The sequence below is a fragment of the Schistocerca gregaria genome, chromosome 10, assembly GCF_023897955.1.
Source record: "Schistocerca gregaria isolate iqSchGreg1 chromosome 10, iqSchGreg1.2, whole genome shotgun sequence".
Lineage (NCBI taxonomy): Eukaryota > Metazoa > Arthropoda > Insecta > Orthoptera > Acrididae > Schistocerca > Schistocerca gregaria.
Genome location: NC_064929.1, coordinates 194,009,925 through 194,036,612, shown reverse-complemented (window position 1 = coordinate 194,036,612; position 26,688 = coordinate 194,009,925). Strand labels below are relative to the sequence as shown.

At 45.8% G+C, this 26,688-nt stretch overlaps 1 protein-coding gene across 3 annotated transcripts in view; it reads left to right on the top strand.

Annotated features, from left to right (window-relative positions):
* Positions 1-26,688, top strand: part of LOC126293408 (calcium-binding mitochondrial carrier protein Aralar1) — a 693,372-nt gene that overhangs the window by 452,142 nt on the left and 214,542 nt on the right. The window contains exon 1 of one of the 3 annotated variants that reach the window (XM_049986625.1): positions 3-190. The exons of the other annotated variants lie outside the window; for them this stretch is intronic. Coding sequence (XP_049842582.1) covers positions 155-190 — 36 coding nt within the window. The 5' untranslated portion in view covers positions 3-154. Of the gene's footprint in view, positions 1-2; positions 191-26,688 lie in introns of those variants that run through there. 3 annotated transcript variants of the gene reach the window in all.

Below are 26,688 nucleotides of genomic sequence, written 5' to 3'. Positions count from 1 at the left end.
GTATCTCTGACGCTGGGAGCGAGAACAACTGCCGAGGCGGGCTGATAGGCGAGCGTCGGCGCCAGTCTGCGCGCGAAGGGAGCTTGTGGCGTGTTGCGTGCTGCGTGCGTGTAGTGTGCGTGTGAGTGTCGCTAGTGTTCGAGCAGCCGGCGCCATGGTGAAGGTGAAGGACGAGCACGGCCGCATGAGGGTACGTAGAACAGCGCTGTCTCCTAGCAACGACACCTGCTGAGCGCCGAATGCCTGAGTTCTGGCCACCATATCGCAACTAGCTTAACCCTCTGCTACCACTTGCCTCCTGCACCCATTAGCGCGTGTGTGTCAGGCGTGACGTCACGTGCCGTTCCCGAATAGCTGGCTGCGCGCTGTGCTTGCTGGAAGAAGCTCTTCCGAAACTAGAGGTCAGACCAAGGACTCTCCAGCGCGAGCTCAATGGAGACAGTCCGACTCGCATTTACCACGTTGGTCCTAAAGTTTGTAGCATTTTCATTTTGTGTGTCGGTACTCCGATTGCTACGGGTTTATTTATCACTTGTCGTTTCTTATTATTGTCGTTGACAGTTGCTGTTTGAGTTTACATACAGAGGGCTCCAGAAAAATGTAGACACTCTCTGTTAATTAATATCTTTGAAATAAAACGACATACCGTTGCAATTTTGCGCGGTAGGGTAGTGCATTGATTTCTCAACAGTCTTTCGCGCACGTTTTCCAGCAGATCACAGTGCAGCAATGTATGAAGTAAGGGGTTGGGTTGTTTGGGGAAGAAAACCAGACATAGAGGTCATCGGTCTCATCGGATTAGGGAAAGACGGGGAAGGAAGTCGGCCGTGCCCTTTGGAAGCAACCATCCCGGCATTTGACTGGAGCGGTTTAGGGAAATCACGGAAAACCTAAATCAGGATGCCCAGACGCGGGATTGCACCGTCGTCCTCCCGAATGCTGAATGAAGTAAGATAGTCGTTTGAACAACGCAAGGCCGCACAGAAAAGATACAGCAGGTACGAAAACATGATGGGAATACGATGGCAATAGCGTCAAGTGTAAGGAACTGTGCCATCAACACGTACAACAATTTATTGTATTCGGGACAAAATTGAAGCCGACGCTACTGCTCAGGATGTGTACGAGGATTGGAATTTTAGCAGTGGCAACTATTTATTTACGAGTGGTGCAAAATTGATACGTGTTTCAAAGATTTACTGACCTTCAAAGTAGTCACGAGCATTGTGTATAACCCGTTGCCAGCGATGTGGAAGTCGTAGGATACTCTTAGCAGTGCCAGTTATGTTGACAGTTGGAGCGGCGCGGTCTATTGCCCGACGAATTTGTGGCAATTCTGAAGCGAATGGCGTCAAGTGTTTGCTTCAGTTTAGAAATCGAATTAAACATACGAGGGCTTAAGTCAGGGGAGTGCAGTAGGTGGTATAGCACTTAGCAGCCCCATCAGTCAAACAAATCTACTAACAGCTTGCATTGTACGTGCTTGAGCATTGTACTGCAAAATGATGGTCAGGTCCTGCAGAGAGTGTCATTACTTCTAAGCTGGTCGTAGGTTGTGTTCCAAAAATGAACAGCATAGAGACAGAAGTGATGACACTTTCTGTAGGACCTGACCGTCATTTTGCAGGACAATGTTCAAGCACGTACAATGCAAGCTGTTAGTAGATTTGTTTGACTGATGGGGCCGCTAAGTGTTATACCACCTACTGCACTTCCCTGAGTTAAGCCATCATGAGTTCAACTCGATTTCTAAACTGAAGGGAAACACTTCACGGCATTGGCTTCAGAACTGCAACAAATTCATCGGGCAACAGACCGCGCCGCTCGAACTGTCAACACAACTGGCACAGCTGAGTATCCTACGACTTCCACATCGCTGGCAACGGGTTGTGCACAATGCTCGTGACTACTTTGAAGGTCAGTAAAACTTTGAAACACGTATCTATGTTGTACTAGTTGTAAATAAATAGTTGCCACAATTAAAATTCGAACTCTCGTCTAAGGAGAGGCCCGGCGACCAAAAACGCTAACGAGTCTGTCTTCCAGCGCTGCCGTGTTGCAACATTTTACCAGGGCACGTCTGAAATCTGTGAAGCAGGGTGGATGTGAAAGCGGGATAAGCCTATCAAGTGTACCACGAATTCTGAACGCTGCAAAGTGGAAAAGTGTACGAAGAAGACGCTGATCGAAGGGTGGAGTATCGCGAGTGGTTTGAAATCATGCTTCGCCAGAGTGACGGTCTGCACGGATGATCATATGGTTTGATGGGGTACAGTTCGAACTGAACGGCAGTGTAAACCACCACAATTGCGTGTACTGGGCTCCTGAAAATTCTCACGTTCACGACGGTGAACGTATCAATCTACTGGGTGTTAATATGTAATGTGCTGTGCTATCGCGTGCTGTGAATGCTCCCATTCTCCCTTAAAGGTACAGTAGCGGGCGAAATGTATCTTCATATACTGCAAACTTTGATTTTACCTGCCACCCGAGAGGTATTTGGAAATGAAAGATTTTACCTATAACATGATGACGCTCCGCCTCACTGCCACAGAGATGTCAGAGCCTTCTTGAATGAAAATCTATTTGGACGATGCACAGGTCGCAGAGGAGCTGTTGAGTACCCACCACGGTACCCATATGAAGTTTATATCAACAGAAGCGAGCTACAGTGAAGGATCTGCGAGAAACCATCGAAGCGTCCTTGCGGCCATCACACTAGCAACACTGACAGTCCTAGTTCGCTTAACAGCTTTACGCGGCATCGACGTTGTTTGGCTGCTAATGATGGTCCCTTTGAACACACAAAATAATCTTCCCCTGTGCAATAATTGTAACGGTAAGTCATTTTGTGCCATTAATATTGACACGGTATCAAAGAGTTTCTACATTTTTCTGGACCCCTCTGTGTTGTCATTTTGTCGTTTGGAGATAGTGAGTGGAGCTGTGGATGCCCGAAAATGAGTGCCAAGTGGAGAAACCGGAACATTTCTGACATGTTCTTCTGTTTGACTTCAGTAGATGAGTGGGAGCACCTGAGGAAGCTAGAAACATTTACGTCGTGTATGGAGCTAATGCCATCGGACAGAGCACTACAAGAAAATGGTTTCCTCTTTTTAAGGAGGATCGTTTTGACATTAGCGACTGTACATTCGTGAAGACCTTCGGAGTGTGAAGAAGATGAACTGATTGGGCGAGAATGATGAAAGTCAGTGTACTCGACAACTGGCCAATGTGGTGAACTGCGATCATTCGACCAACGTGCGAAATTTGCATGCAGTGGGGTAGGTTCAAAAATCTGGTGTATGGGTACCGCAAAAATCAGCAGGTAGCCATATCTGCTTGTTCGTCATCAATTGGCTCGTGAGCAACACCCACCATTCGTACTCTGTATCGTTACTGGTGACGAGAAATGATGTATCTATGAAAAGAAACGAGTGATCGAGCCGAAGTAAAGCAGCAACTTTTACAAACACCTGCGCGCACCCACAAAAGATAACGTCATGCATCTTGTCAAACACTGGTGGTATAGTGTACTACGAACTGGTTCCCCGAGATGTAACCATTACTGCTGACATTTATTGTCTACAACTGAGACGTCTTCCGGACTCAGTTCAAGAACGACCAAGAAGACTGCGTGAAGTGATTCGACTCGACGGTAACGCCCGCTTTCATCCTGCTAAGGCTGACAAACTCTATGCAGGTGTTGGGTTGGGAAGTCATTGCTCAACCCCCTTATTCGCCTGATAATGCGCTCTCATATTTTCACCTTTTCCGCTTTCTATCGATCGAACTACCTTCAAATAACTTCCTTTCCGGATGAAAATGCGCTCCGTAGATAGCTCGACGAGTTCTTCGCCTCAAAATCACGCGGTTTCTACAGTCACGGAATGTAAAAGCTACCCCAGCATTGGCAGCCAGGTGTGAATAGTGAAGAAGAATATCTTACTGGTGATTCTTTTCTGCATATTAAACCAAAGGAAAAACGCTACGAACGTATCCACCAACCCAATACGTTGACACCTGTACCCTGCTAACCGTATGTGGAGCAGCGGGACAATGACTACTTTGTGGGCTCTGTTGCGCTCACTCATTATTCCCAGTAGCAGTACTATATTCAGCGTTTTCAGCATTCCTGCGACACTGGTCAAACAAACCTGTGACCATTCGTGGCTGCCGTTCTCTGTGTACGTCCAACAACCCCTGTTAGTCCTGTTAGGTACGGGTTGCACACACTTGAGCAATATCCTAGGATGCGTCACGCGAAACTCTTGTAAGCAGTGTGCCTTGCAGACTGATTGCACTTCCCCAGTATTCTATCAGTGAATCACAGCCTATCACCTGCTTTACCTACGACTCAGTCTATGCTATCTTGCATTCCACATCCGTACAAAGTGTTACATCTAGGTATTTGTATGAATTGGCCGATTCCAACTGTGGCTCGTTGGGATAGTACTTTTCTTTTTAGTTTTGTGAAGTCGTAAACTTTTCTTTTCTGAAAATTCGCAAATTTCGCAAATTTTTGAATTTCATCAAGATCTGACTACTACTGTAGCTGTTTGTGGGCGGTACTTGTTTATATAGGGTGCCTCCGTAGAGGGTGCAAAAGTTTAACACGAAATAGATGCTCCACTGAACAATTTCAGGCAGGGATCCTCGGCTCGGAGAAACCAGCTTACAGAGGTAATAGGAATAACATTACGACACTGTCTACTTTTTTATTTACATTAGTTAACTGCAGATACCATTTGTACTATATCTTATAAAATGTGCCGAAATTGACGGCCGTCTACCTCAATGTAAGCACGACATCGGCGAACAAGATTCTGATGCACCTGACAAAGCCGGCCGGAGTGGCCAAGCGGTTCTAGGCGCTTCAGTCTGGAACCGCGCGACCGCTACGGTCGCAGGTTCGAATCTTGCCTCGGGCATGGATGTTTTTGATGTCCTTAGGTTAGTTAGGTTTAAGTAGTTTAAGTTCTAGGGGACTGATGACCTCAGAAGTTAAGTCCCATAGTGCCCTGAGCCATTTGAACCACCCTGACAAATATTCCTGGTGTGTTTCGTGTCACATCACAGGCAGCTACAGTTCTGGCAACTAATTCCACCTCCGTATCCACAGCGATCTCATACCCAATTGACTTTAGATTCCCCACAGGAAATAATGGAACCGAGGTCAGGTGACCTTGCAGGCCGTGGAATAGGATCTCCCAATCCAGCGACCAGGAAATACGGTACCGGTACTGCTCCATCGTATTGTACTGTAAGTGTCTGAATAGCACTGAGTAATGAAAGGATCTGTTGTTGATTCATAGCACGTTCTGTGATGGGACAGTGTAAATACGATACAACAGAACCAACTTAAGGGCAAGTAAAGAAAACAAAACTTGCATCATGAGTTCCTGGTAGTTAGGCTCGTCATTCTTGCTTCCTTGTAGGAAATAATGAATGTACATGTAAATAAACAGCACAGGACGTGTAAACGTGTACACATGTTAGTTGTAAATAAGCGGGAAAACAGTAGTGTTAGACAAAGCGGTAGATAAGTTTACTTCCGCATCTCCTTCAGCTGGCTTCTCCGATCCCAGGTTCCCTAGCTCATATTGTTCATTGGAGGAGCATTCTCTGTGTCCTGTTACATTTTTGCACGCTCTTACGAAAACTGAAGATACCTGCATCATCTAAAAAAATCTAAAGTTGTTATTAATACTGCCTACATGATCATTAATACGTAACATGAACAGCAAGCGTCCCAACATACCTCCTTATTTAACTGATACTATATTTATTGAATGTAGTCATTATGAATGTACTTACAAATGTTATCTACTGAAATATCGTATGAATAGATTAAGTGGCAAGTACATTTCGCCGTTGTACGGTCTAAGGCTTCCCCCGTCGGAGGCTCGAGTCCTCTCCCGGGCATGGGTGCGTGTGTTGTCCTTATCGTAAGTTAGGTTAAGTTAGATTAATTAGTGTGTAGGCCTACGGACCGATTACCTCAGCAGTTTGGTCCCATAGTCCTTACCACAAATTTGTTTTTAGAAGCTGACATATTTGTCATCTTACTGTAATTTATATTTCAATGTCTGATTCTCATTATGTTCTTTTATTCACGTAGCATTGAACGCAGCTCCACAGTGGCTGAAATCGATATGCAATAAACAGATTTTTTTTTAAAAAAAAAAAGTACGACCGATGCTGCCCCCTTGTATCTTGCTTCTATCTGACGCGGCCGTGCAGCACGCTGTTCTTGAAACATGACGAAAGATTTATAGACCAACTTTACGATCTAGAGTGATGTCCAATTTTTGTGTAGGTCTCTTGTGCGGGACCGATGACCGTAGCAGTCTGGTCCCTTTCATCCCACAAACCAACCACCTCTTGTGCGGTATAAGGAAACACGATTGGCGACACCGTCTCTGGCGGGCAGCTTGAATTTCTGCACGCAACTGTCTGACTGGCCAAGTTCGATACTAATTAGCTCGGAAACGGCGAAATGTACCGAATTTTTTCCCTATCAGTTATTTCTCAGCAGCACATCATTTCCTGCAGCACCCTCACAAGCTCTTAAGACTATTTCCGACCTCTCTGTATAACACAGTTCCTTATAAGTAAAGTATTGTAGACACAGAAATACATTCTCACCCTGTATAATAATGCTGAAACGTTTGTTACGTGCAAAACCTACTGACAGTGTCTACGAAGTCGGAACTGTGGTAGTGTCACCAGAAGAAAATAAGTAACACTCAAATGATTTAAGCATTATCATTCAGACAGTTTTACGTGACTGTGACACCTAATAACAAGAAAATAATCGAAATTGTAATAGTGGATTCTATGAGTTAGTAGATTGGAACAGACAAAAACGACGATAATTTCACTGAAGGTACAACTACTGCATGGAGGCTTAATTAATAAGAATGGACTAATATTAATGAATAAATGCAATACTTTTAGTAGCTGTGTGACCGGTTGCGAAGTCTCGTAACCGGTTGGCCCTGACTAGTCTTAGCACGCAATCTGATTGCATAAAATCAAAATAAAGAATCACAAGGAATTTCCATTAGCACAATTGACTAGAAAAACTGCGAAACAACAAAGCACAAGTGTAACTGTTCTGTGTGTGGTAGTGTGACTCAACGTACATGTATCTGGCTCGGTTCTTTCTCAACACGACAAAATATTCTAAACACCATTTACAATGAACTAATTGAAAAACCAGAAATAGTATAATTGCACATAGAAACCAGAATTACAAGTCTAATAAATGAACACGAGCCAGATGATTTGGTGACTGTACCTGTGAGCAAGAGGGATTGTCATTAAAGAAAACTGTAATACCTTTTTACCTCATTATATATTGACGAAAATATTCCATTACACCAGCATCATAAATCAAAATCCCATCTCCTTTCTCAAATATATTCTGACAATTGAAACATCTTCCATCTACAGGGTGTTACAAAAAGGTACGGCCAAACTTTCAGGAAACATTCATCACACACAAATAAGCGTTTCCGGACACATGTCCACATAACATATTTTCTTTAATTTCCATGTTAGAGCTCATTTTAGTTTCGTCAGTATGTACTGTACTTCCTCGATTCACCGCCAGTTGGCCCAATTGAAGGAAGGTAATGTTGACTTCGTTGCTTGTGTTGACATGCGACTCATTGCTCTACAGTACTAGCATCAAGCACATCAGTACGTAGCATCAACAGGTTAGTGTTCATCACGAACGTGGTTTTGCAGTCAGTGCAATGTTTACAAATCCGGAGTTGGCAGATGCCCATTTGATGTATGGATTAGCACGGGGCTCGGTACGTTTGTATCGAGACAGATTTCCAGAACGAAGGTGTCCCCTCAGGAAGACGTTCGAAGCAATTGATCGGCGTCTTAGGGAGCACGGAACATTCCAGCCTATGACTCGCGACTGGGGAAGACCTAGAACGACGAGGAGACCTGCAATGGACGAAGCAAATCTTCGTGTAGTTGACGATAACCCTAATGTCAGCGTCAGAGAAGTTTCTGTTGTACAAGGTAACGTTGTCCACGTCACTGTATGGGGAGTGCTACGGCAGAACCAATTTTTTCCGTGCCATGTACAGCGTGTGCAGGCATTATCAGCAGCTGATTGGCCTCCACGGGTACACTTCTGCGAATGGTTCATCCAACAATGTGTCAATCCTCATTTCAGTGCAAATGTTCTCTTTACGGATGAGGCTTCATTCCAGCGTGATCAGATTGTAAATTTTCACAATCAACATGTGTTGGCTGACGAGAATCCGCACGCAATTCTGCAATCACGTCATCAACACAGATTTTTCTGTGAACGTTTGGGCAGACATTGTTGGTGATGTCTCGATTGGGCCCCATGTTCTTCCACCCACGCTCAATGGAGCACTTTATCATGATTTCATATGGGATACTCTACTTGTGCTGCTAGAACATGTGCCTTTTCAAGTACGACACAACATGGGGTTCATGCACGATGGAGCTTCTCCACATTTTAGTCCAAGTGTTCGTACCCTTCTCAACAACAGATTCGGTGACCGATGGATTGGTAGAGGCGGACCAAATCCATGTCCTCCACGCTCTCCTGACCTCAACCCTCTTGACTTTCATTTATGGGGGCATTTGAAAGCTCTTGTCTACTCAACCCCGGCACCAAATGTAGAGACTCTTCGTGCTCGTATTGTGGACGGCTGAGATACAATACGCCATTCTCCAGGGCTGCATCAGCGCATCAGGTATTCCATGCGACGGAGGTTGGATGCATATATCCTCGCTAACGGAGGACATTTTGAACATTTTCTGTAACAGTGTGTCTGAAGTCGCGCTGGTACATTCTGTTGCTGTGTGTTTCCATTCCATGATTAATGAGATTTGAAGAGAAGTAATGAAATGAGCTCTAACATGGAAAGTAAGCGTTTCTGGACACATGTCCACATAACATATTTTCTTTCTTTGTGTGTGAGGAATGTTTCCTGAAAGTTTGGCCGTACCTTTTTGTAACACCCTGTATATTGACTAAAATGTTCATTTACACCAGCATCATAAATCAAAAGCCCATCTCCTTTCTCAAATATATTCTGAGAATTGCAACTTCTTCCATCTATACATTACACCAACCGAACAGCGCTGTGACTCAGTGTAGCCACCTTTCACAACTAATCGTAATTCGCTGTCATTCACGTGGAAGCAGTCGACCGCTCGAACCCGCCTTTTGAATCTAGCGCCAGGTGGAGCGTAGCGCTGCTGACGTCACAGTGGAATCCGTGCATATGGTGATGCAGCAGTAGTGGCGTAACTTCCTCTTACCTCCCCTCCCCCGCCCACACGGACCCTCACTCACTTCGGTCTCAGCTGCGTCTGTCTGCTGGGATGGCGGGACGTGTGTTCCATCTGCACGAGCTAACTGCTCTGCTGCTGCTTGCGGGGCAGTGCCATCGCCTGATGAAGACATACGGGCACAGGTCTAAAGACGCTCAAAGATTCTGTCAAACTTAACTATGCTTGCCAAATATTTTACTGCGTTGGGACGTGTTTGTCAAGCATAGAGCGTGTTTGACGTATTTGCGAGAAATATTGATTGACGGAAAGATGCCAGACGTTGTTTGTGTCGATGTTTGGTGGCATTGTTCAGTGAAAATTTGTTTTATTACGGTTTAATTAACTGTCCCGTGATTTCCCAGTTTTATGAAAACTACGATCAATTATAAAAACAAAATAGCACTGTTACCAAAATGGTAGAAGTATTACATCTTTACCAGCCGTACAGAGGGTGGAGCGAAATTCGGGCATTCCAGCTTCGTAGCGCGGCGCAACTCCTCACATACCGGCGATAAAAAAGGTCTGTCACAAAATTTCGCCTGGTCAGTATATCCGACAGAAAAAGGACGTTAAAGAGCGGCAATCTGGCAACACCGTAACACGTATGGTAACCACCTCTGAGAGCACATGTTAAAAAATGATTTAAATGGCTCTGAGCACTATGGGACTTAACTGCTGAGGTAATCAGTCCCCTAGAACTTAGAACTACTTAAACCTAATCAACCTAAGGACATCACACACATCCATGTCCGAGGCAGGATTCGAACCTGCGACCGTAGCGGTCACGCGGTTCCAGACTGAAGCGCCTAGAGCCGCTCGGCCACACCGGCCGGCAGCACATGTTAATAGTGCTGAACAAAATTTACAACATTTTGTAACGCTGAACACAACAAATGCGTGGTTAGGCCATTAGAGGAGGGCACAAAGAAAACAGGTTTCGCTTCTAGTAGAGGAGGTGGAGCGAATAAATTCGAGCCCACGACGTGGAAAGGACGTCTTTCAAAGCTGACCAATGTTCCATTTCTACGATTGTCGTATGTAAGGGCAAATGTTTTCCAAAGGACCCGCTGCAATCGCTGTTGACGATTAAGATGCCAGATACCGAACCACTTGGACTACATTTACCAAATAAAAAACATATTCTTGAACACAGGTTCGAACCCTCGACCCCCTGCATGCTAACCCAAAACTCTAACCACTGCACGAACTCAACAGCACACGACCAAACGTGTTGACAGAGCTAGGTACCATACATATGGTTACAGTTTTGCCAGACTGCCCCTCTTTAACGTCCTTATTGTGCCGGATGTACTCGCCGGAAGAAATTTTGTGACGGACGTTTTTTTTCCGCTGGCGTGTGGCGTTTGTGAAGTCCCTGTATTACTCATGAAGAGGTTATGAACAAAATCAGTATTCTACGCATACAGTGACTATAAGCGGAGTGGAATGAAATAAAAGAAATCGAAGTTCTCCAGTTTTTCCACAGACGGTGTGGGCTATACAGTATGTTCCCACGTTTCGATATTTTAATGACTTGTCGTTAGAGGCCCAAGTATGAGAGAATAAATTTTCGCACACTTGTCTTTTTTTTTCAGTGTAAGGGCAAGTTATTAAATTTCGCTGTGCATCCGCAGAAAGTTGATGTAATCAACAGGTTCTGAGCGAAACATTTCTATTAACAGGTTTGCAGTTGCAAATTTCTCATTTTAAACCATTCCCTGTGACTGGCGTCTTGGTGGTTTCTTTTTTTTTCCAATGCCAAGCTCAATGTTAGTAATGATTTATCCGCCTTTGTAGCCATTCCGATTAGTGCGAAAATACAGCACACGCGAAAAGCCCTTGCTTCAAAAGTGAGGTTAAATTGACAAGCTTCCGTAGGACGTGTGCGGGTGCGGACTCGTTTGTCACATCCGTGGCTAGGCACAAGCGAACTTGACGGGCAAGTTTGCTCTTTTAGGAAGGACTTGATAAGTTTTACAAAGTTTCACTGTCCATTAGATGAAAGTTGACGTAATCATAGGGTTCTGAGAGTAACATATTTTCAAGGGTAAATGTCTCATTTTACGCCGTTCCCTGAAGCAAAGTCTTGTTTTCTTCTTCTTTTTGTTCTTCTTCTAACATAGTGCAAAAGTCAATGCGAAATTTGCATTGTCTGCATTTGCGGCCTTTCTCGCTACTCTTCAAACACACACGAACACAAATAGCGTCTGCTGCAAAGTGAAAAACTGACAAACATTGCTTCAGCGTGTACCCGCTTGCTACGTAAGTTCATGGCTAGATAAGAGCGATTCTGTCGCGTACTTTTGATAGTTTACGTGATCTTCGCGCAATCTCTGCTTCCCTGCACAGTTTGGAACAGCGCTCCAAGTGGACAGGAACCCACTCTTCTGAATATCTAATAAACGTAAACATGGTTCATAGTAGGCAGCGAACTATAGACCATGTTTACGTTTATTGAGCATCTAGAGGCTGTGTATCCCTACAAATACAAAATTTAAATTGCTTCTGAAAACGATATCGGACGAGTGCGAATCGTATCGTTCGTACAAGATGTTCGGAAATTCCCGTTCCAAAATTAAAGGGTTTGTAGAGGGAGTAAGTACATAATACTCGCATCAAAAATGTTTTGCATCATCCTGGTTCCCAGAACTCCTAAAGATAGACGCTGACTGTGGGTATTTTATCACAGACACAGTCCCTTTGACCGTTCAGAGATGTCACCAAACGCGCCCAAAGATGTAAACAACCCTGCATGAGCAGCCCCTATTAGACGGAGGGGGTCCAACAGCCGATCAGTTGCAGCAGGAAGGAGGTACACCGCTCGTGTTGTCTGTAGATCAACCATGGCTAGATGCTGAATGCCGCGGTACAATAGCATCCGCATTGTGACTTTGTGCCAGGAAGGGCTCTCAACAAGGGAAGTGTCCAGGCGTCTAGGAGTGAACCAAAGCGATGTTGTTCGGACATTGGGGAGATACAGAGAGACAGGAACTGTCGATGACATGACATGCCCAAGGGCTACTACTGCAATGGATGACCGCTACCTACGGATTATGGCTCGGAGGAACCCTGACAGCAACGCCACCATGTTGAATAATGCTCTTCGTGCAGCCACAGGACGTCGTGTTACGACTCAAACTGTGCGTAAATAGGCCGCATGATGAGCAACTTCACTACCGACGTCCATGGCGAGGTCCATCATCGCAACCACGACACCATGCAGCGCAGTACAGATGAGCCCAACAACATGCCGAATAGACCGCTCAGGATTGGCTTCACGTTCTCTTCACCGATGAGTGTCCCATATTCCTTCAACCAGACAATCGTCGGAGACGTGTTTGGAGGCAACCCGGACAGGCTGAACGCCTTAGACACACTATCCAGCGAGTGCGGCAAGGTGGAGGTTCCCTGATGTTTTGGGGTGGCATTATGTGGGGCCGACGTACGCCGCTGGTGGTCATGGAAGGCACCGTAACGGCTGTACGATACGTGAATGCCATCCTCCTACCGATAGTGCATCTATATCGGCAACATATTGGCGAGGCATTTGTCTTTATGGGCGACAATTCGCGCCCTCATCGTGCACATCTTGTGAATGACTTCCTTCGGGATGACGACATATTTCGAGTACAATGGCCAACATGTTCTCCAGACATTAACCCTATTGAACTTGCCTGGGATAGATTGAAAATGTCTGTTTATAGACGACGTGACCAACCAACCACTCTGAGGAATTACGCCGAATCGCCGTAGAGGAGTGGGACAATCTGGACCAACAGTGCCTTGATGAACTTGTGGATAGTATATCACGACGAACACAGGCATGCGTCAATCCGAGAGGACGTGCTACTGGGTATTAGAGGTACCGGTGTCTACAACAATCTCGACCGCCACCTCTGAAGGTCTCACTGTGTGGTTGTACAACATGCAATGTGTAGTTTTCATGAGCAATAAAAAGGGCGGAAACGATGTTTGTATTGATCTCTATTCCAATTTTCTGTACGGGTTCCGGAACTCTCGGAACCGAGGTGATGCAAAACTTTTTTTATGTGTGTATTTTGAATAGGAACCCATGTCCGGAAATGTACAGTTTTCGTTCTAGAACTGTTAGAATTCGTATGTGTAGCGCGTGCACGCTTGCTGAAGGAAAGAGGAAAACCTCGGAGTTGTTTGTGGTGGTGTGCATTAGGGCAGACAGTCGCATGACGTCACTTAACGTCTGCCTTGCTGCGAGAAACGGGGCGCGCGATGTTACCATGGAGCACCACAGTCCTTCCTCATCACGGTGGAGGTACCCGCTTCTCGGAACCGCTGCGTAACAGCGACAAGTTTGTTCGGTGGCGTGCCGCGTTGCGTAAAACGTTCGTGGTACAACCGACTAGGAGCTCTGCCGTTGCCTCGAGCTTCACCATACACAAGAAGCATGTCTGCGTAATCCGAAAACGTGTACCGAACCACGTTTACTGTATAGCACAGGCATTAAAAAGTAATAAATGGATGTTTGTTGTTTCCTTTCGAATTGTTACCTAATATTTGCGATGCATCATGCCTAGTTATATTCTACGGGCAGAAGTGAGAGAGTTAAACATCTGAATTGGACCGTCATACAACGGAAACGGTACGTTTTCGGACATGAGGTCCTATTGAATATGTTATGTAATCGCATCCTGTATGAGTCCCAAATGTTTGTAACGGAAATTTTCGAACACCTTGGAGTGATTTTTAACGTAGGTTCTATAACGGGTTGTGTACGTACAACCGGCATGAGGGGGGGGGGGGGGGGGGGGGGGCAAGCGGCTCTAGGCCCTACAGTCTGGAACCGCGCGACCGCTACGGTCGCAGGTTCGAATCCTGCCTCGGACATGGATGTGTGTGATGTTCTTAAGTTAGTTAGGTTTGCGTAGTTCTAAGTTATAGGGGACTGATGACCTCAGAAGTTAAGTGCCATAGTGCTCAGAGCCATTTCAAGTGTACGCTCGAGGGGCTTTTGAAAAGTCCGTGCAAAGTCCGAGAGATGGCACCACCTGCGCGTATCGAAGTCATGTTTAGTTAGTAGCATCTTTGAAAAAAAACGCACGCAAAGTTTCAGCCATATTGATCTATTTCTTTGTGTTTGGCATTCATGTGAATCAAGGAAGTCGAGTGATTGTCAAAAAATGAACGAAAAAGAATTTCGTGTGGTGATCAAGCATTACTTTATGAAAGGCAAAACGCCTCAGGAGACTAAAGAGAAGCTTGATAAACATTATGGTGTCTCTGCACCTTAGAACAGTTTAGAAATGGTTTCAAAATTTTCGGAGTGGCCATATGGACACAAGTGATGCTGAACGTTCTGGACGCCCTGCTGGGGACACGACTCCAGAAATCATTGATAAAATGATGACAGAAGAGTTAAGGCGTGTGAGATTGCCAGTGCTGTGGGCATCTCGAATGAACCGTTGCGTAATATTTTGCATTAACATTTGGACGTGAGACAGCTATCCGCAAGATGGGTTCCGCGATTGCTCACGCTTGACCAAAAATGGAATTGGGTGAGGTGTTGCAAGGATGGTTTGCAGCTGTTCGGGAAGAATGCGTAGGACTTTAAGCGTCGTTTCGTCACTGTGGATGAAACATAAATTACTATACTGAGACCAAACACCAGGCTAAACAATGGGTTACCAAAGGAGACAAAGGAGCATCTGCACCAAAAAAAGGCGAAGACCAGTCCTTTTGCCGCAAAGGTTATGGCGACTGTTTTTTGAGAATCGTAAGGGATAATGCTCATAGACTATCCGGAAAAGGATAAAACTGTTATAGTTGAATATTATTCACCGTTATTGGACCGTTTGAAAACAAAGCGCCACGAAAAACGCCGGCGATTGGACCGCAAAGAAGTCCTTTTCCATTACAACAATGAACCAGCTCACACCACAGCAGTTGTGGCCGCAAAATTAATGGAAATAGGATTCCAACTCGTTTCACATCCCCCCACTTCTCTAGTCTTGGCTCGCTAGAACTACTGTTTGTTCCCCAATTTGAAGAAATGATTGGCCAGACAAAGATTTTATTTAAACGAAGAGGTGATTGCAGCAACTAATAGCTATTAGTTGCAGACTTGGACAATTCCTATTATTCGGAACGAATCAACAAACTAGATCAGCGTCGGACGAAGTATATAAGTCTAAAAGGAGACTATGTCGAAATATAAAAAGGTTTACCCCAAACACGTAAGTAGTTTCCATTTTTGCACGGACTCTCCACAAACGCCCTTCGTAGTGCCATAAAGTCAACAATAACTAAGAAATGGGGCCGCACCATATTTTCCCTCCTTCAGTCTCGGAGCAATTCTCTTACGATTCTCTTGTAACCTACGAAAATTTACTGAAGAATGTCGTTTTGTTTTAAGAACAAAACATGGCTAGTAAACACCAGAAGACCTGATCTTTTGCTGAAAGATATCTTCTCAATAAGGTGAAGTTCAGTTCACCACACTTGCAGTCAAATCAGTCAATGAATGTGGAAAGTAGGAAACTTGTGTGTTGACGTTGCACTTACAACGGCTCCATGCATCCACTCCTCGCGTCACGAGCGGAAACATTGCTAATCTGACGACGGTCTCTGCACGACCAAAACCGGTTACCATTCCGTAAAAATAAACACCATTTGCCATCAGGACTTACTGTTTCTTCTAACATTACGACACAAGATCGCTGACGTTCCAGTTGAGAGTTCAAAAATTACTGACCAATCTTGAGATTGCGCAACAGATCTGCAGAATACCGATGGAGATGGCGATACATAATGGCGCACGTTCTACGAGTTCACACACCCTGACATGCTGAACAGGGAATCACCTCGAGACATGAAAAACTGAGGGTCCAAGTCGTGATTCTATTTCAGCCAGAAACCACCAGCTCTAGTCAACGCGTTGAAGTTCGTCAGGAGGTTTTAATTGATGCTCAGATGTAAACATACATTGCCTTTCTGATAATGTTTCGACACGAAGATCTACACGTAAACTGCGTCGAGGTTTCGTCGGGATTTGTTCCAGGAGTTTGTCATATCCGTAACGCTTTCGCAATTACTAAATGATCGTGTAATGAAGTGAACTACTCTCCGTTGGACACTCTCTCTCTCTCTTTTCTATCGACCCTATCTGGTACGGATCCAACACCAAGAACAGTGTACTGGAACCTACTTGATTTGTTTTCGGATTGCATTTCCTTAGGATTCTTTCAATGAATCTCAGTCTGGCATCTGCTTTACCGACGATCAACTTTATCTGATCATTCCACATTAAATCATTCCAGCTGCTGACCTTCTATATTGTAGCTAAACGATAAAGGATCTTTCTTCCTATGTATTCGCAGCACATTACACTTGTCTACATTGAGATTCAGTTGCCATACCCTGCACCATGCGTCAATTCGCTGTAGATCCTCCTGCATTTCAGTACAATTTTCATTGTTACAACCTCTCGATATACCACAGCATCATCCGCAAAAAGCCTCAGTGAACTTCCGATGTTATCAACAAGGTCATATATACACTCCTGGAAATGGAAGAAAGAACACATCGCCACCGGTGTGTCAGACCCACCATACTTGCTCCGGACACTGCCAGAGGGCTGTACAAGCAATGATCACACGCACGGCACAACGGACACACCAGGAACCGTGGTGTTGGCCGTCGAATGGCGCTAGCTGCGCAGCATTTGTGCACCGCCGCCGTCAGTGTCAGCCAGTTTTCCGTGGCATACGGAGCTCCATCGCAGTCTTTAACACTGGTAGCATGCCGCGACAGCGTGGACATGAACCGTATGTGCAGTTGACGGACTTTGAGCGAGGGCGTATAGTGGGCATGCGGGAGGCCGGGTGGACGTACCGCCGAATTGCTCAACACGTGGGGCGTGAGGTCTCCACAGTACATCGATGTTGTCGCCAGTGGTCGGCGGAAGGTGCACGTGCCCGTCGACCTGGGACCGGACCGCAGCAACGCACGGATGCACGCCAAGACCGTAGGATCTTACGCAGTGCCGTAGGGGAACGCACCGCCACTTCCCAGCAAATTAGGGACACTGTTGCTCCTGGGGTATCGGCGAGGACAATTCGCAACCGTCTCCATGAAGCTGGGCTACGGTCCCGCACACCGTTAGACCGTCTTCCGCTCACGCCCCAACATCGTGCAGGCCGCCTCCAGTGGTGTCGCGAGAGGCTTGAATGGAGGGACGAATGGAGACGTGTCGTCTTCAGCGATGAGAGTCGCTTCTGCCTTGGTGCCAATGATGGTCGTATGCGTGTTTGGCGCCGTGCAGGTGAGCGCCACAATCAGGACTGCGTACGACCGAGGCACACAGGGCCAACACCCGGCATCATGGTGTGGGGAGCGATCTCCTACACTGGCCGTACACCTCTGGTGATCGTCGAGGGGACACTGAATAGTGCACGGTACATCCAAACCGTCATCGAACCCATCGTTCTACCATTACTAGACCGGCAAGGGAACTTGCTGTTCCAACAGGACAATGCACGTCCGCATGTATCTCGTGCCACCCAACGTGCTCTAGAAGGTGTAAGTCAACTACCCTGGCCAGCAAGGTCTCCGGATCTGTCCCCCATTGAGCATGTTTGGGACTGGATGAAGCGTCGTCTCACGCGGTCTGGACGTCCAGCACGAACGCTGGTCCAACTGAGGCGCCAGGTGGAAATGGCATGGCAAGCCGTTCCACAGGACTACATCCAGCATCTCTACGATCGTCTCCATGGGAGAATAGGAGCCTGCATTGCTGCGAAAGGTGGATATACACTGTACTAGTGCCGACATTGTGCATGCTCTGTTGCCTGTGTCTATGTGCCTGTGGTTCTGTCAGTGTGATCATGTGATGTATCTGACCCCAGGAATGTGTCAATAAAGTTTCCCCTTCCTGGGACAATGAATTCACGGTATATTGTGTATACCAACGGTCCTACGACACCCCCCTGCGGCACACCGGAAATCACTCTTACTTCGGAAGACTTCTCTCCATTGTGAATGACATGCTGCGTTCTGTTATCTAGGAACTCTTCAGTCCGATCACACAATTTGTCTGATACTCCATATTCTGTTACTTTGTTCATTGATCGACTGTGGGAAACTGTATTGAACACCTTGCGGAAGTCAGGAGACACGGCATCTACCTGGGAACCCGTGTCTATGACCCGGCAGCAGACGGGCGAAACTATCGTCTTTTCTTACAGCACGACAAAGCCTGCAGCGCCTGTCCTGGGCTTGTGACCATATCAGCTGAACCCCATACGATTGGTAAACGGAGGCGTTGTTAGATGAGTCAGACTTTTAGTTGGTAAAAGCTGATAGTGGGGTTCGGATATGGCATAGGCCCCACAAAACCATGGAACGAAGTTGGCGGTGGCTCCATAATGGTAAGGGCTGTGTTTACGTGGAGTGCAGAGGGTCCTCTGGTCCAACTGAACCGACCTTTGACTTTAGATTGACGTTCGGCTACTTGGAGAACATTTGCAGCCATTCACGGACTTCGTGTTCCCAAACACCGATGAATTTTTATGGATTAAAAGGCGCCATGTCACCAGACCATAATTGTTCGCCATATGTTTGAAGAAAATTCTGGACAGTTCGAGCGAATGACTTTGCCACCAAGATCACCTGACATGAATCCGACCGAACATTCAGTGGGCATAATCGAGAGAGCAGTTCGTGCAGAAAATCCTGCATCGGCAACATTTCGCAATTATTGACGGCTATAGCGGCAGCATGGCTCAATATTTTTGCAGGGGACTTTCAGTGGTTGAGTCCTTGCCACGTCGAGTTTTTGGACTGCGTCGGGCAAAAGAGGGTCAGACAAGATATTGGGAGGTATCACCTCAGTGTTAAGCGCCTGTCAGAGAGGATATCGTTTACTAGAAAAGCCAGCTTTTACACTATTGGCCATTAAAATTGCTACACCACGAAGGTGACGGGCTACAGACGCGAAATTTAACCGACGGGAAGAAGATGCTGTGATATGCAAATCACTAGCTTTTCAGAGCATTTACACAAGGTTGGCTCCGGTGGCGACGCCTACAACGTGCTGACATGAGGAAAGTTTCCAACCGATTTCTCCTACACAAACAGCAGTTGACCGGCGTTACCTGGTGAAATGTTGCTGTGATGCCTCGTGTAAGGAGAAGAAATGCGTACCATCACGTTACCGACTTTGATAAAGGTCGGATTGTAGCCTATCGCGATTGCGGTTTATCGTATCGCGACATTGTTGCACGCGTTGGTCAAGATCCAATGACTGTTAGCAGAATATGGAATCGGTGGGTTCAGGAGGGTAATGCGGAACGCCGTGCTGGATCCCAACGGCCTCGTATCACTAGCGGTCGAGATGACAGGCATCTTATCCGCATGGCTGTAACGGATCGTGCAGCCACGTCTCGATCCCTGAGGCAACAGATGGGGACGAACAGTTCGACGACGTTTGCAGCAGCATGGACTATCAGCTCGGAGACCACGGCTGTGGTTACCATTGACGCTGCATCACAGACAGTAGCGCCTGCGATGGTGTACTCAACGACGAACCTGGGTGCACGAATGACAAAACGTCATTTTTTCGCATGAATCCAGGTTCTGTTTTCGGCATAATAATCGTCTCATCCGTGTTTGGCGACATCGCGGTGAACGCACATAGGAAGCGCACTTTCGTCATCGCCATACTGGCGTATCAGCCGGCGTGATGGTATGGGGTGTCATTGGTTACACGTCTCGGTCACCTCTTGTTCGCATCGACGGCACTTTGAACAGTGAACGTTACATTTCAGATGTGTTACGACCCGTGTATCTACCCTCTATTCCATCCCTTCGAAACCCTACATTTCAGCAGGATAATGAACGACGGCATGTTGCAGGTCCTGTACGCGCCTTTCAGGATACAGAAAATGTTCGACCGCTGCCCTGGCCTGCACATTCTCCAAATTTGTCACCAATTCAAAACGTCTGGTAAATTGTGGCCGAGCAACTGGCTAGTCACAATACTCCACTCACTACTCTTGATTAACTTGTGGTACCGTGTTGACGCTGCATGGGCAGCTGTACCTGTACACGCCATCGAATCTCTGTTTGACTCAATGCCCAGGCCTATCAAGGCCGTTATTACGGCCAGAGGTGGTTGTTCTAGGTACTGATTTCTCAGGATCTATGCACCCAAATTGCGTGAAAATGTAATCACATTTTAGTTCTAGTATACTATATTTGTCCAATAGCCGTTTATCATTTGCATTTCTTCTTGGTGTAGCAATTTTAATGGCTAGTAGTGTAGGTACAATGACTTCAGTAATCTATTACTTCAGCAATAGTGTAGTGTGGATCCCACGCGAATTTTGTCGAAATGAAAGATTGGTGGGTGCAATTAAAGTTCATGCCAAGAGAGGAGTGTTGGATGGTGAGTGTATCAAAACGCGCGACCCTCGCCAGAATCATGGGTCCTGCTGCGCCTGGCTGCCCAGTGGTACCGAGTATTGGGCGCGGGTGAGGAACAGCCGTGAGGTGTCTAAGTGGGCGCTGAGTGGTCGGCCAAGGGCGTGCGGACCACGTGCTGCCCGCTACCACACGGAGGACGTGCAGGTGGGTCCGCTACGGACCCGTCCTCAGTCACTGGAGTGGCGAAGCAGCAGCCACCCGTCCAGCTACAGTCCAGTCCAGGCCACAATGCTCGGAGATGCCCAGGAAGTTCCGCGACCGCTACGGCCGGCTCAGGGTCTGGGTACGTCGCTCCACGTCTTTATGCGCTTCTTCCGCCACAGGAGTAGTGGTGGTCACGTACAGCACCTCGCAACTCATCAGCTTCTAGCAATAATATTGTTTCCGTTCCTGTGATTTTCACTGCGGAGACAAGATTCCTTGCTTTGGTGCTGTTCTTCCGGGTAAAGGAGGGAGTTCTTGTTTACCGTTTTACGCTCTATGTTTCGACGACAGAATCAGCCGTCATCTTCAGGTGTTACCAGTTGCGTTGTTACGTGTTTTCGCTGCCTGGTTTCCAATCAGACTCAACTACTGCTGCTCTCGCGCCGTTAATAGCCAAGTTCAATTCCCAACAGGTAACACTTGTTTCATAAGACTTCCTGCACACGTGGCATCACATGCAGTATCGAATATTTATAAAACCACCTCGTTCTTAGTACGATTTGTTATAAATATCAATATAATTAAACGTGACTTACTGGCATATCGGCGACTAAATCTTTTATGAAGCGCACACTCTAAAATTCCACAGCGTCGTCAGTCACCGGCAGCTGAGTGATGCCGGCACGATAGCTCAGCGTGTTCGGCCTGAGGGTTAGCTGCCCTCTGCAATAAAAAAAAAAAACTGAGTTAATCGATCAACAACGAACTTAAACGGATGTCTTACGACGTCCGCCCCGAGCAGATTCAACGAAGAAAAGCGAACAAAATGTGATTTAAAAAAAAAGTGGGCAGCGTGACAGACTGTCAATCCTAAGGGCCCGGGTTCGATTCCCGGCTGGGTCGGAGATTTTCTCCGTTCAGGGACTGGGTGTTGTGTTGTCCTAATCATCATCATTTCATCCCCATCGACGCACAAGTCGCCGAAGTGGCGTCAAATCGAAAGACTTGCACCAGGCGAGAATCTGTCCGACGGGAGGCCCTCGTCACGTGCCATTTCATTTCATTTCCACAGCTTCATTATGATGTTGGGCCTAGACTGTGGAATCGTGAAGCCGAAAATTGCTGGTTGACATATTACAGCTTCCATTTTTTTTCCAATTTGTAAGATATTCCGTGATACGCTAATTAATTAAACAGAAGCAAGTTCTGTAGTATTCGACATTATGTACATACAAGAGCACTCTCTCAGGAGTGAGTTGTCGTCAATAATTTACAAATTAAGCACGAAACAGGCGAACACTTCGGTCATCTGTGGAAAAACAAACCAGCACTCGAAGTAAAAAGCATAAAACGCACTCATTGCCCAAAGAATGAAAAGGTAACTTAATCTCAGCCATCTAAAAATTATAAAAGAGGGTTTAAGAGTTAATTCATTTAGCACAATTCTTTGCCAAACTAGAATGTCTTTAATTGAAGAAGGCCTGCATCTTTTTGCCACCAGTATGACGTTTTTCGTCATTTTAACAAAATCTGCTATTAAAGGCCCGGTTTCTACATCTACAATTCACACTTAAGTGCCTGGCAGTGTATTCATCGAACCATTTTCATGCTACTTCTCTACCGTTCCACACTCGAATGGCGCCTGGGAAAAAGGAACACCTACATATTTCCGTTCCAGCTCTGATTTCTCATATTTTCTTATGTTGATCATTTCTACCTAAGTAGGCGGGTTTCAACATAATATTTTCTCATTCGGAAAGAGAAAGTTGGTGATTGAAATTTCGTAAATAGATCTCAACGCAAAGAAGACCGCCTTTGTTTCAGTGACTGCCACCCCAACTCGCGTATCATATCAGTGACACTCTCACCCCTATTGCTCGATAACACGAAACGAGCTGCCCTTCTTTGCACTTTTTCGATGTCTCCTTCAATCCTACCTGGAAAGGATCCCACACCGCGCAGCAATATTCCATCAGAGGACGGACAAGTGTAATGTAGGCTGTCTCTTTAGTGAATTTATCGCATCTTGTAAGTGTTCTGCCAACAAAGCGCAGTCTTTGTTTCGCCTTCCCCACAATATTATCTATATGGTCTTCCCAATTTAAGTTGCTCGTAATTGTAATTCGTAAGTATTTAGTCGAATTAACGGTCCTTAGATTTGTGCGATTTATCGTATACCCAAAATTTATCGGATTTCTTTTAGTACCCATGTGGATGACCTCGCACTTTCCTTTGTTTAGTGCTAATTGCCACTTCTCGCACCGTACAGAAATTCTCTCTAGATCATTTTGTAATTGGAATTGATCGTCTGATGATTTTACTAGACGGTAAATTACAGCGTCATCTGCAAACAATCTAAGGGGGCTGCTCAGTTTATCACCTAGATCATTTAAATAAATCGGGAACAGCAGAGTGTCTATGACACTACCTTGCAGAACGCCATACATCACTTCTGTCCTACTCGATGATTTACCGTCTATCACTACGAACTGTGACCTCTCTGAGATGAAATCACGAATCCAGTCACACAACTGAGACTATACTCCATATGCACGCAATTTGATTAATAGTCGCTTGTGAGGAACGGTATCAAAAGCCGTCCGGAAATACAGGAACACTGAATCGATCTGAGATATCTTGTCGACTGCACTGATTACTTCATGGGAATAAAGTGCTAGCTGTGTTGCACAATAACGATATTTTATGAATCCGTGTTGGTTATGTATGAATAAGTCTTTTCTTCAAGGTGATTCATAATGTTGGAGTACAGTGCATGCTCCAAAATTCTACTGCAGATTGAGGTCATTGATATGGGTCTGTAATTCAGCGGGGTACTCCTGTTTCCTTTCTTGAATATTGGTGTGACCTATGCTACTTTCCAGTCTTTAGGAACAGATCTTTTGTCAAGTGAGCGGTTGTATGTGATTGCTAAGAAAGGAGCTATTGTTTCTGCATACTCTGAGAGGAACCTGATTGGTATACCACCTGGACTGAAAGACTTGCCTTTCTTAACTGATTTGAGTTGTTTCGTAACACCTAAGATATCTACTTTTATGTCACTCACGCTAACAGCTGTTCTGGTTTCGAATTCTGGAATATTTACTTCGTCTTCTTCCGTGAAGTAATTACGGAAAACTGTATTTAGTAACTCCGCGTTAGTGGCACCATCATCGGTAACATTTCCATCGCTATCGCGCAGTGACGGTATTGACTGTTTTTTTGCCACTGGTATACTTTACATACGACCAGAATCTCTTTGGGTTTTCTACCATATTTTGAGACAATGTTTCATTGTGGAAACTATTAAAAGCGTCTCGCATTGACGTCCGCACTAAATTTCGAGCTTCAGTGAGACTTAGCCAGTCTTGGGGATTTTGCGTTCTTCTGAATTTGGCATGCTTTTTTCGTTTCATCTGCATCAGTGTTATGACGTCTTTTGTTTTCGAGCGATCCACGATATGTTGGTGTTCGGAGACAGCATTTGTTCATGGAAGATACGTTGCATCAGCTGATAGAATGGCTATCCACCCTTTTTTATATTCAGACCTACTCCTGAAACTGGTCTTCGGCGTTTCTCAACATAGACTTAGGTTGTTGAGACTCTTGAATGTATACAGTACGTTAATTGGATTCATCGCTGGCTGGATGGCTGTCTTCGGCTTGCATGTTGCTCTTAAATCAGCAAGCCGTCTCACATTTGCTGTTGATGCAGACGTATTAGGAGAAACTGTTAGCGCAAGTTTTTCAGTAAGTTTCCGAATTAATTCTTGCAAACACTTTAATGTCTCCCTTATGCCCAGGCCCGTCCACAAGAAAGCAGAACTTTGTAGATTTATAAACGACATAATTTCGATGTTCACTTACCCTGCAGTAAAGAAAAAACCTAACGTTCGCTGCTTTCCAATTGATACGAATATAATTGCTTTGAACGTCATGTTCGCCTCGTGTGTTGTGAACCGCACGATTACGAGAGTCTATAGAGTGCTCTTCCAGTGTTCAATGCAGAGTGTGACGCCAAAATGACGTCATATTTGCACGAAGTCATGTAACATGAGTGTTATCCGTTCCCGACGCCCACTGGGCCCTTTGAAGCTCTTTTGTTTTTCGCAGCTGCCACTGATATTCTTTGAAACGTAAACTCCCTCTCAGCTTTCACCAGCTATGGTTGATGTACCGGCCGGTGAGATCTTAATAAATAGTACCGGACCGCTACCATGATCTGTTTGAATTGAAACCTCGGTCCCGACAATTTCATTTCTGTTGACTACTATACTACTATAATCCGCTCTATCTTTGTGGCCCTCACGCGCAATTTATGTTGGCGGCAGTAGAATCGTTCGGCAGTCAGCTTCAAATGCCGATTCTTTAAATTTTCTCAATAGATTCTCTTGAAAAGAACGTCGCCTTCTCTCCAGAGATTCCCGTTTGAGTTCCTGAAGCATCTCCGTAACACATACGAGTTGTCCGAACCCACCGGTAACAAATCTAGCAGCCCGTTGTCTTCCCTAAACCCGACCAGGTATGGATCCCAAACACTCAAGACTGGGTCGCACTATATATTCTTTATAACTCTATATATTCTTTATAACTCTGGTACACTTCCCCAAAATTATCCCAATAAACTAAAGTCGACCGTTCGTCTCCCCTGCCACAGTTCTCTCATGTTCGTTCCCATTTCATACGGCTTTGCAACGCTACGGCCACAATTTAAACGATAAACTGAGTCAAGGACATTAGTAATACCTTCGACACCTTACCGTACACCGCGGCATCATCAGCAAACAACCGCAGATTTCTGTCCGCCACATCATTTATGTACAGTACTGGCCATTAAAACTGCTACACCACGACGATGACGTGCTACAGACTCGAAATTTAACCGCCACGAAGAAGATACTGCGAGATGCAAATGATTAGCTTTTCAGAGCAGTCACACAAGGTTGGCGCCGGTGGCGACACCTACAACGTGTTCACATGAAGAAAGTTTTCTACCGATTTCTCATACACAAACAGCAGTTGACTGGCGTTGCCTGGTGAAACGTTGTTGTGATGCCTCGTGTAAGGAGGAGAAATGCGTACCATCACGTTTCCGACTTTCATAAAGGTCGAATTGTAGCATATCGCGATTGCGGTTTATCGCATCGCGACATTGCTGCTCGCGTTGGTGGAGATCCAATGACTATCAGCAGAATATGGAAACGGTGGATTCAGTAGGGTAATACGGAACGCCGTCCTGGATCCCAACTGCCTCGTATCACTAGCAGTCGAGATGAGAGGCATCTTATCCGCATGGCTGTAACGGATCTTGCAGCCACGTCTCGATCCCTGAGTCTACAGATGGGGACGTTTGCATGACAACATCCATCTGCACGAACAATTCGACGACGTTTGCAGCAGCATGGACTATCAACTCGGAGACCGTCGCTGCAGTTACCCTTGACGCTGAATCATAGACACGAGCGCCTGTGATGGTGTACTCAACGACGTACCTGGGTACACGAAAGGCAAACCGCCATTTTTTCGGATAAATCCAGGTTTTGCTTACAGCATCATGATGGTCGCATCCGTGTTTGGCGACATTGCGCTAAACGCACATTGGAAGCGTGAATTCATCATCGCCATACTGGGGTATTACCCAGCGTGTTGGTATGGTGTGCCATTGGTTACACGTCTCGGTCACCTCTTGTTCGCACTGACGGCCAGAGATGGTTGTTCTGGGTACTGATTTCTCAGGAGCTATGCACCCAAATT